We start from the raw sequence: 12,066 nt of genomic DNA, 5'->3' as shown, positions 1-12,066 counted from the left end.
ATCTGATTTATGATTTAAATCAATTTTAAAATCAATATTCCAATGACAAAGAAATTTTTCAAAACAAGTTTTAATATATTTATACATTTATAACTGAGACAAGATGATACAAAACTGTAATGTTATTACCTTAATGCTGGAAGGACCTTTTTTTTATTATAATTTTTTTGTTAATACTAGCTGATCATGCATCTAACCATCCACTCGGCGTTAAAGGGGTAGTTCACCCAAAAATCTAAATTATGTCATTAATAACTCACCCTAAAAAACATTTTGCCACATCTTAAATTGATATGCTAGTCCATTAATTTGTTCTTCCATCAAAATGCGCTCGCAGCAGCAATGGCATTCATTTGTTGTAGTTCTGTATGAGGAATCTGGGTGGTATCACACTGGTATCACAGCGCTCCGGAACTACAAGGTCCATGCGGCAGCATACAGACTTGTCAGAAGGACTTTCACAGAAACCTGCGCAAACTCCGAACATACTGTATCATACTGCGTCACTGCTTAGCTTAATTGAAATCATCCTGGCTATCACAATGGGAAAATGTACCTTTAATGATCTATGGCTCGAAGACGGTGCGTTTAGTAGCTGGCTCAAGCCCATCGCTAACAATTGGTATCAAGCATCGAAACATAAGACGCAGAAAAGCTGAACTGAGTAGCTGGTTACTCGCGCGCTCTGTGTTCGGTGCGGAGAGAGAGAGAGCCGCGTATCACGGACAGTCCCTCCTGCACATGAACGAACAAATACTAATCGCAGTTTTGAACAAAAAAAAAAAAAGATTTGAAAGGGCACAATTCATTACCACGGTGTTCAGGGCTCACGCTGATAAAGGCGTCTCAAAACGCTTGTACACCGAATTTGCTTCTTTTTGCTCCTGTACCGACAAATACATGCAAAATATGTCAAAATACCTGCCTTGGAAAGTATGCTCGAAAAAACATATTTATTTGTCAGTTATTTCTTAAGTGAAAGTAAACAGTTGAGGAAAAAGATGCGTTCATCGTCTCTTAAAGTGACCGCGCCTAATTTAGCTACTAGCTGCTGTAATGTTAATCCAAGAAAATGAAAGAAAAATCACTCACTGCTCTTGACTTCATTACTTTGTAGTTTTAACAAGAATTTATGCACAGTCAAACCAAAAATTATCCACACTCCAGAACACTTTACCCCTGTATTTGCCGGAATGGCAGTGTGAAAGGGGCTTAATACATTTATGTAAGTGAGTATAAGCAAACTGTGACATATTATACCCAAAGAATCTTCATACAGTGAACTACTAGTGAAATAGATGGATATAAATTTTTTTATCTATCTATATATAAAATTGGGAACAAAAATGATTCAGCACCTTATAAAGCACCATGCATTGCTTAAGTTTTTTTTTTTCTGAATTGCTAATGCAACCTTTTCACACCACAGTCTGAACAAAATGAAGCATTGCTTGGTAATTGGTCAACAAAGTATTGATATTTGTGTAAATATTGTCATAACAGTTGTCAGGATTTTTGGTTGATTACGTACATTTCTATCAATGTTATGACATTATCAAGACAAATTTGTTCTGACAGAGTTTAACTATAAGTTCCTTTTCATTTTATAACCATTTTAGAAGCAATAGCAAATAAACTAATAATGTGAGAAATGTTCCAGGTGTCTGATTTGATTGTATATTAAATTTTTACATTGAAGACTATCCAGTGCTATTTTACATTTAATTATTCGGTTTTTTGTACCTTGACACCTACAAACTTGAAAAAAACTTAAACATTGTGTAAATAGCAAAAATAAATAAAAATGAACAAACATACAAATTAAACAATTTCAAACAGGGCCCACTGGTACAACCTTCACCGGGGCCCCACTGACCCCAGCTACGTCCTGTGGGTATTAAATACTGTGACCAAACACCAATAACACTTATTATTTTGGAAAGTAATGCCATAAAAGAATTGTTACTTTACAATGTTACAATTGTTAAGTGTTCCTGTATTCTTGAAGCGAAGGCTTCAGTTTCTTAATCTTAAGAAATAATAGAATAACTCTTTAAATAATAAAACTTGTTACTTTCAATGAAAGTCAATAATAAAAAAAGACTTTTGAAAGGAATTTTAATGACTGAAGTTATCGTAATTCGTGTAGGTGATAAATTCAAATCCTAATGGTCTTAAAAAATCTTAAAAAATCTTAAATTTGACTGATTAAACCCTGCTATATATATATATATATGCTCTGCTCATGCCTGTTTCACACATACTCCATCTGCAGTGCGTATGCAGTCCATGTGCATTACGTATGTGGTGCAGCACGGACTCGATGTGCTTTCACACAGGATACGTTTCCAGTCCGATACACGGTACGTAAGCACTGCTGCAGACGCAACGCTCCTGGAACACAACTGGAATCCTTTAACATGGGTGTGTAAAAAAAAATGCAACGCATACACACTGCAGACATATTTCTTTTTTTCTTCTTTTTTTTAAGCAGACAAAATTATAATGGTATAGCTAATTTTATAGAATTAACTTAGTTACTGAATTTCACTGGAAATATTTATTTTTTATGTAAATAAAGAACTGTATTTCTTTAGTTAATTATTAAAGTATTACATGTTACACTGTATTTGGGATTTTAAGAATAAGTGGAAAATGTGCTGAATGTTTCATTTAATTCAAGTGAAATTAGCAAGCAGTTAGACTGAATTTACATTTGTTTTAAATGCGGAGCCAGGCGCGAGTCAACGTAGGTTGCGCGCATGCGTCGAGCTTCATCCATACTGCCAGATGCACTTGTGGAGATTTGCGGTGCAGTGCACGTGCGAATATAACCGAGCGTTACGAAACAGGCTGCGTGAGTGTGGCAAATGTGAATGACTCGTCCGTGACGCTGGACTCGCGCCGCATGGGGAAGAGAGGAACGATTATGAGAAGCATTCAGAGACACAGGCTGTGTGTGCGGTCTTCTGAATAGAGGGTTTTCCCGACGTGTCATCAATCTGGAAGTCGGCCATTTGACTGATTATTGCTGATTATTAAAAAAATTAGCGAGTTTTGGCCTAAACTAATCGGTCGCATCGGTTAAAACATTTCGAGTTCTGTCAAAAGTTAAAGAGTGATTAAAGAAGGCGTTTGTGGTTTAGAGAGGTACAGTTACAGCATCAGCTCATCAACCACATGCACATGTGTAAATTAATGTTTACAAAAAGCTCATCCATCGCTTCCAGTGATTCGATGGGCATGCATTCAGGACACTCTGGCTCTTGAGCACACTCTGCTGCTCGGGTGATTGACCTTGGACACCAGCTGGTCCTGCTGCTGCTTAATGTGCTCCAGCAGGCTTAAAATGTGGACCTGAGCAGCTGTTGAATACATAGTATTATAGAATAATTATGTTATAGGGAACATGCTTAAAGTCGCTGCCGAAACGAGGCTTTGTTGTTGCAGTGTGCCGGACGAGCAGACAATTATTATTTTTGAAACCAGCGCAGCACGGAAAAAAAAGCTGTAATTTTACATACCAGCCTCCTAGAGTTCTGCAGCTCAAGACGCAGTAGTCCAGTGCGTTGGCTACACATTTCCACGTTGTAAAATTTAAATAAAACAACATATCTATCGCAAATTTAAAACAGCTGCATGGACACACAAATCAGATCTGAACAGTTGCGATATACAGTGTGGACATCATTTTAGATCAGATTCCAATCGGATACAAGATAATCGTATTTGGACTAACAGTCTGAATGTAGCCATAGTAAACTACGTCCACATTTAAGCCATAATCGACGCTTCATATACTTTTTAAATATGAGCAGGCCTACAAGCTGGGATTGGTAATGCTGCACTGTAATCACAATTATTTATTTATATTTTTCAATATATTTGATTATATAATATTGGTTTGAGACTGAAATTATTTTTTTATTTTTTATTGGAGAACTTTGCAGCAGTATTTTATTTCTTATTCTTTTTTTTATTTTATATAGATTTCATTAAAAAGTATTTTAAAAAAGTGTAAACAAATTGTTAAAGTTTATAGTAATAACCTGCAGTTTACAGTCTGGCGAGTAAAAATGCCAATGGCAATTCAATTGTCAAGGTGTCTGTAGAGGGTTGTTCTTTCTGTTGCTCATATCTCCATGCCTGTATGCATCTTTGGATCAGACTGCGTAAACCTTGTTGCTTAGCATTAGTTGTAAAACACATGGCAATAGCAATTCCACTGTATATAATGTAGTACAAATACATAATAAAAGTTGCCAACTCCCCATGTAATTGTTATCTGATTTTTGTAGTGTTTTATTTCACACTGTAAAGCGGAGTTCTCAAAGAATGTTGCAGGACTTTTTTTTTTTTTTTTTTTTTTTTTAAAGCAAATTTTAAAATGTTATGACTACGATTTATTTTTCTCTCCTTTCAGATGAGACAGAATATGAGTACAGTGGAAGTGAAGAAGAGGGAGAAGAGGCACAAGAACAGGAAGGAGAGGCCAGGTATCACAAAATATTTTTTTAAGTAAGAATTACTTAGCTTCAGATGTATCTTGAAACTTTCAGTGTATTCCTGGGTGGCTTGTTTTAAGTCTTATTGATGTGACCCCTCACCCTCAGTTCTATAGTGAATGTGCCTGGTGAATCTACTCTGCGACGTGATTTCATTCGGCTGCAGCAGGAGAATAAGGAGCGTTCAGAGGCACTGAGAAGACAACAGCTCCTCCAGGAACAGCAACTCAGAGAACAAGAGGAATATAAACTCCAGTTATTGGCTGAGAGACAAAAACGAATTGAACAGCAGAAGGAGCAAAGAAAACGGCTTGAGGAGGTTGGTCTCCAATATAAATATTGTGATTTTTGTGTTAATCCTGCGTATACTGTTCTACATGAATGTGTGTGTGAGTCATTTTGTAGAAAATGGAAGTGCAGGCGGTTGTGGTGGCAATATATAACAATTAGGACTGGGATAAACGATTATTTTTTAAACGATTAATCTATCGATTATTTTTTCGATGCATCGATTAATCTAACGATTAATTTTTCAGACCGATTCAATTTCGATTATCTCCCCATTAATTGACTACTAACATGTTGCAATACTATACATGTTGATTTACATATCTGAATGAAAAAAACATGAATTCCTTAACATTGCAATATATGTTTATTGCTCTTAAAATAACAAAATAAAAGACTGACTAAGAATGCATTACTTGGCACTTGTATAGAGATAGCATTCAATAAAACCTTGAAGCCTTGAAAAAACATAGCTTATTGAAACAAGCTTACTGAACACATAGGGCCTAGCTTACTGAAAAAAAGTTCTTCTTTCAGATGAAAATAACAACAACTTGATGTCTAGCATTCAATAAAAAATGTATTTTTATGCTTGAAAGAATACAGTAATCAATGTAAACTTGAGGGCTTTAAGCTAATACAGAGAGTGCTTTTCAAAAAAAGAATTAAAAAAATAAACAGTGGGAGCCAGCAGCCTGTCATGGAGAAAAAAAAAAATCTCCGAATGATCCATGTGAAACTTTGGCGTTCTGCCCTTTTTCTATTGTGTCTAATGATTTTGGTTATTATGCACGAGGGAGAGAGGGAGAGTAACACAGCGCTCGTGTAGTTTGAAGACTGTGAGTGCGTGAGTGTAGCAGAAATGAGTCGAACCAAACAAATTAAAGAGTCTATCAGAGTTGTGTGCATTGAAACGAGAGCCGAACTCCTCAGGAAGTCATAAATCAGTTCTAGTGCCACAAGAACCAAGCAAGATAACCAACCAACCAACTTGTTCACACAACAGCTTTCAACATTAACACCAATAGAACAATTATTGACAATTTTAATTCGAAGAAGAGATTGTCAAATTTATTGTTCGTGATTGAAATGCAACGCTGGACATCACATGTAAACCCAGGAGATCAAGTTAAATACTTGCATTGACTTCCCCCACCCAGCAGAACCAGACTGAAATTCCTAAGGGGGAAGGGCTTTAAACCTTTGTCTTCACAGAAAAGTCCCTTTGCCAGAGAATGGCAAAGAAACTGCTTTTTGTACATTATATATGGACCAGAATGAACTCAAAAAGACTTGAATGAATCATTCCATTGCTTAAATCCATATTAATTTATGTGTAACCCACACATTTGACTATCATGTATAATCACTTATTCTGTATGTCTTTTGATAACTATAGGATACATAGTCATGTCTAGTATTGATATAATCGAATTTTCTTGCTTGATATTGTCCTGACAATCATTTATTTGTAAAATATATCATAATCGTGTTATAGACGGTTTTATCGGGCGCACGCGCCTGGACCTAAGTTAACTTCCGGTCTATGTTGTGTATATCAGTCTGCAGCGGGACCTCCTACAAACGCAGTTAAAGCCAAGGTGATGAGTAGACTGAAGTTGGGCTCAGGTGGTTGTGCTGCGGGATGTGTTTCCCATACATTTATTTATTTTTGGAGATTCGCCACAATTTTAAAACTGATCGATTTTCAAAAAGGCTTCGTTAAATAAACATGAGTAACGTAACGTTACGTTACGTACTGCACGTTTAATAATAATAATTCCTTTCATTTATGTTTAAATATCAAAACGAGGCACGGGTGTTTTTATATCCCTGTATTTCTGAAAGAAGACTTGCATGTTATATGCCTGATAAAGCAGCGTGTGAGCGTACCAGCTCTGCTTTGTTTACAGCTGATACTGGGGAAACCTCTATTTCTCGCGCTTTATGTCTATGCTTTAAATCTCCTGCTGGCAAATAATGAATTAGCATTTTCATTAAGTCTGCCTGATCCACACAGAAAACACATTTTGTTTGTTATCAAAAAATATCTACTCTAGAGGGACTTGGCTGTTGTTATTGATTCTATTTGGAGTCTACCGGAAGTTAAGTTAGGTCCACAAAAGCGCTCACGCGCATTAACGTTTGTTTATGTTGATGCTGTTGAAACCGTCTATAGGAATCATGTCCAAAATTAGACCCTGTGAGGCAAGAACCACATGCTTGGTAAGATAAACAAATGATTTATGATACCCCCCCGAGCCAAGACCATATCTGATTGGTCAAGGCAACATTTGAGGGGTTGCCAACAAGGAAGTTTAAATACTTTGGACACCATGAAATTTTGCTTTTAGTTCTAGCATTGCTTGTGCTATCAGTCCTGCCTTGCTTTTAGTCAGCTTTTAGTTCCAGCCTTGCTCGTGCTATCAGTCATGCCTGCTCTTAGCTTCTAGCTTGTAGCTTTGCTACCTAGCTTTAGCTTGTAGCATCTAGCCATGTGGTTAGTCATCATTGTTCTTTGAGCGCGGTTCCAGCGTGCCTGCCTGCTGCTACTATGCCACGATGAGAAGGAACACAACCTAGTCTCGTCAAACTTTATTTCTTTTCTTTTCCGTTTGAGAGTTTTGTGTTCTGAGTTAAGTTTTGTAACGTCGGTTCAACTTCAACCAGCGCACACGACTCTGCACTTTCAGCCAACGCCCAACAACCACGGGCTTCCCAACACGTCACTTCAGAGACTGAACTTCCAGCCAATCAACGACCTCGGGATAGCCCTTTCACCGAGGCTCCTTCTTCACAGGAGATGCAAGTAACTTTACCTCCAGACTGTGACCTTTACTGGTGTATCTAATATAATTTTAACCTCATTGAGGAACTCAATGCGAGCGCTAATTACGTGATTGATGGTTGTTCATGTTTATGCAATTTAACGTATTGCTGTTAACTTGGGATTCCATATTTCCATTCTATTAAACTCATCTTTCCCTAACTTTCGACCTTCCTGCAACTTGTGTGAATGTGTGTGTGCGTGCGTTTATGTGTTAGATTAGTTTATATGTCTTAGATTTATCTAATAAAGCCTTATTCATATTGAAAAGAGAAGTATCTTGTGTTTTGTGCTTACAAGTTAATGTCTTAAACTGCCGATCTTGTTACTGTGCTAATTAATAGTGTTTTCACTATAGTTTGGATATTAGTATCCAGCGCTGATTTGATGTTAAACGGCTAGTTCACTGAATCGCAGGGCGTCTCCGTGAACAGCCGTGAAACAGTGATTCTGTTCAAATTCCCTTTAAAATCTTAAATGATTCCCTTTGAGCTAAATTGACCTGTTTCCATTACATGAGCGCGCGTGAAACTTTGGTGTTTCGCCCTTTTTCTATCGTGTTTAATGATTTTGATTAATATGCACAAGGGAGAGAGAGAGCAAGAAGCGCTCATGTTGTTTGAAGACTGTGAGTGCGCGTGCAGCCGGGGCTCTCTCTCGTACGCGCCCTGTCAGGCCCAGCAGTCATTCTATTCTACATCACTCACCTATTAAATAAGGCTTTAACAGCCGCCAAAAAAAAAGATCAATGCAGAAAAACCCCTGGATTGGTTATATAACGTTGGACAGAATGTTGATCCCTCCATCGCGTATATTCAGCGCACATAAGGTAAACATTTTGCAAACGTTTTTTAGAGAAATAAAAACAGGTCGACGAATCGATGCGCATATTTTGCGTCGATGTATTTCTTCCGTCGACGTCATCGACGACCTCGATGCGTTGTCCCAGCCCTAATAACAATACTTTTACTATATTTATGCTCATTCAACGCTTTGTTTATTTTATTATGTCTTTACTGGTTAATGTTGATTGAGGAAACATTTAAGTTTAACACTTAAGTTTAAATGTATGATGATTGATCATAATGCAAAGCAATCACATTACATGTATATGACATTTTTAGCGGCATTCAGTGTGGGATTTGACTGATTGATACGTAAATTAGGAAATTTCAGATAGATTGCTTATACAGTTTTTTGATTGTATCTTGGGGGTTTGTTAGATTACTAGAGTAATAAGTTGACATCCAACATCAAGTTGTCACACATCTCTGTTGTAAACATGAAGTTGCCACGCCCAAAGTAATTGAACTGTCCCCAGTAAAAATAAGAATAACATGCACAGATTCAGTATTATCTTTTGGACCACAATCAGTGTAAAAAATGGGAAAAAAAGAAACTCAACTTCTCACAGCAACAACGTCGGGAGCGTGAGATGAGGCGGCAGCAGGAGCGGGAGCAGAGACGCAGGGAACAGGAGGACAAGAGACACAAAGAGGAAATGGAACTTAGACGTAAAGAGAAAGAAGAGCACAGGAGGGCTGAGGAGGAAAAGAGGAGGATTGACCTTGAACAGGTGACTTTCTTAGATAACTTGTGTTTAAAATGACATAGAACTTAAGCTAAACACTTGTTTATGGTTTGTTTTACAGGAGTTTATCCACAGGCAGCTCGAGGATGAGCAAAGACATCTTGAAATCCTTCAGCAACAGCTGCTGCAGGAGCAGGCCAAACTACTGGTATTAAATCAGTTTTTCAGTTGTTTCATTGTTTCAGTTCTTCAGGGGGCATGCTCAGGGTAGTGCTGGTTAATGCATGATGATAAAAATAGAGAAATGGCCTTAAGCAATTAACCAAATAAACAGATAAAAGGGTTCAAATGGTTCAAATCACCAAATGCGAATATAATCAATGCTGAAACATGTTACTCACCTGGTAACTTTATGAATAGTGGTGAGAATTTGGGATTGCTTAGTACTATCAGAAAATTGGTAATGGTTGTGATTTAATTATATAAATGTAGGCTACAGTTTGACGCGTTACACACACACAGAGCTTGACATTAGGGATGCACCGATCATGATTTTTCATGGCCGATTCCGTTACCGATTTTTTACAAACAAACTGGACGATTTCCGATTTCCGATTTTAAGCAACAAACAAGAAAGAACGAAAGTGTGCATTAACAAGATATTTAGTATTTAATAGGCCAAACTTGCTTTTGGCTATTGAAAACAATAACTGTAACCATCTGAAATTAACAGCAGTATCTGCACAGTAAGTAGCCTACATTCAATACAAACATAGATGGTACACACATCAGCATTTAGCTTTTGTTTATGAATTGGGTTGAAACTACATAGAACTGGCCTTAAATTAAAAGATTAACTGTAACCATGTGAAATTAAAGACAATAACTGCATTCTACAATCCAAACACCACAATCAACACACATTCAATAAGATGTTTCTTAATCAGCATTCAGTATTTTAGTTTTTAAATTTGTTTTTAAATTAAAAAAAAAGGTCTTTACCAGTGAGACTAAATAAAAGTATGCTATATAAATACATTTTCCAAAATGTTAAGATCAAATAATGTTGGTGCAAATAAATCAAAGATGCAAAGTGTTTAATTCATCCAATTAAAAAAATATATATACATACGGTAATGATTCAGAAGAGGGTGTGACAAAATGGCTCGACAGCGCCACCTATACCAAGAAAATCAACAGCCTTCCAGCTATGTTTCACGTACATGCACGAAAATTGGCACACACATGTAACACACCAATACCTACAAAAAAGACTCTTGGAGCGAAATTCTAAACCCAACAGGAAGTCGGTTATTTTTAATATTATGAGCATATTTTGTGTAATTTTGGTCATTTCCATGTGTTGTATTTTAACGAACTCCTCCTAGAGAGTTCTTCAAATCAACACCAAATTTGGTATGCCTAATCTAAAGGCCTTTGCGATGTTAAATTGCGAAGATCTTGAGTTTTCGTTGAAGGGCGTGTCCGTGGCGGCCTGGCGAATTTCGATGATTCGCCATGAAAAATGAAGTTGCTAAAACACTCACATACAATGTCCAATCTGCCCCAAACTTCACATGTTTGATAAGACTCCGAACCTGAACAGATTGACATGCCCATATTCAGTTATAGTCATAGCGCCACCTATTGGCAACAGGAAGTGACATATTTTACGCTGCGACGAACTACTCCTAGAAATTTTATGAAATCAATGTCTTTTTTGTGGTCAGTCTAATCTAAAGGCCTGTGTGATGTTCAGTTGTGAAGATCTTGAGTTTTCGTTAAAAGGCTTGTTCATGGCGCCGCGACGAAGTTCTATGTCTCGCCATGGGAATAAAAGATGTTATAACTCAGGCATAAAATGTCCGATCTTCCCCAAACTTCACATGTGTGATAAGAGTCCTGGCCTGAACAGATCTGCAGGCCAATATTCCACCGGGTGTGGCAGAATGGCTCGATAGCGCCACCTATACACTTTCAACGGAGTACGTATAAACTTTAAACGGAGTGCGCCTCGAGCTTTGTGTCACGTACATGTACAAAAATCGGTACACACATGTAACACACCAGTATCTACGAAAAAGTCTCTTGGTAAGAAATCCGAATCCCAACAGGAAGTCAGTTATTTAGAATTTTCTCAGCAAAATTGGTGTTGTTTTTGCCATTTTCAGGGGTTGTGCTTTAACAAACTCCTCCTAGAGATTTATTCAGATCAACACCAAACTTGGTCAGTGTTATCTAAAGGCCTTTGCGAAGTTAAATTGCGATGATCTTGAGGTTTCGTTAAAGGGCGTGTCCATAGCGGCTTGACAAATTTCGATGATTCACCATGAAAAAGGAAGTTGCTGTAACTCAGACATACAATGTCCAATCTGCCCCAAACTTCACATGTTAGATAAGACTTCTGCACTTAACAGATCTACATGCCCATATTCAGTTATAGTCATAGCACCACCTATTGGCAACAGGAAGAGACATTTTACGCAGAGACAAACTACTCCTAGAGATTTTTTGACATTAATGTATTTTTTTTGGTCAGTCTAACATAAAGGCCTGTGCAATGTTAAATTGTGGCAATCTTGAGTTTTTGTTAAAGGTCGTGTCCATGGCGCCATGACAAAATTTGATGTCTCGACACAGCAAGAGAAGTTGTTGTAACTCAGGCATAAAATGTTTGATCTTCCCCAAACTTCACATGTTCGATAAGAGTCCTGGCCTGAACACATCTGAAGGCCAATAGTCCATTATAATGATAGCGCCACCTGCTGGCAACAGGAATATTGGCACATATATGGAATAAACATTGATATATTCTACTTATATTTTTGAGATTAAATGCATATTGCTCACCGTTCACCTATTTACTAAAGCCACTCGCTGCTGGTGAGCCCGGGTGCAAGGGCCTGTTCATCGCT

General features: G+C 37.5%; 1 protein-coding gene across 1 annotated transcript in view; it reads left to right on the top strand.

Moving 5' to 3' along the window:
- The window catches only part of LOC113085605 (mitogen-activated protein kinase kinase kinase kinase 4), a 50,630-nt gene extending 40,797 nt beyond the window's left edge, over positions 1 to 9,833 (top strand). The window contains exons 9-12 of the mRNA XM_026255211.1: positions 4,424 to 4,496; positions 4,614 to 4,824; positions 9,035 to 9,196; positions 9,273 to 9,833. Of these exons, the coding sequence (XP_026110996.1) occupies positions 4,424 to 4,496; positions 4,614 to 4,824; positions 9,035 to 9,196; positions 9,273 to 9,422 (596 nt within the window). The 3' untranslated portion in view covers positions 9,423 to 9,833. The remainder of the gene's footprint in view (positions 1 to 4,423; positions 4,497 to 4,613; positions 4,825 to 9,034; positions 9,197 to 9,272) is intronic.
- Positions 9,834 to 12,066: the final 2,233 nt, after the last annotated feature.

The sequence above is a fragment of the Carassius auratus genome, unplaced genomic scaffold (genome assembly GCF_003368295.1).
Source record: "Carassius auratus strain Wakin unplaced genomic scaffold, ASM336829v1 scaf_tig00041983, whole genome shotgun sequence".
In the NCBI taxonomy this organism is placed as follows: domain Eukaryota; kingdom Metazoa; phylum Chordata; class Actinopteri; order Cypriniformes; family Cyprinidae; genus Carassius; species Carassius auratus.
This window is presented reverse-complemented; position numbering and strand designations above follow the sequence as displayed.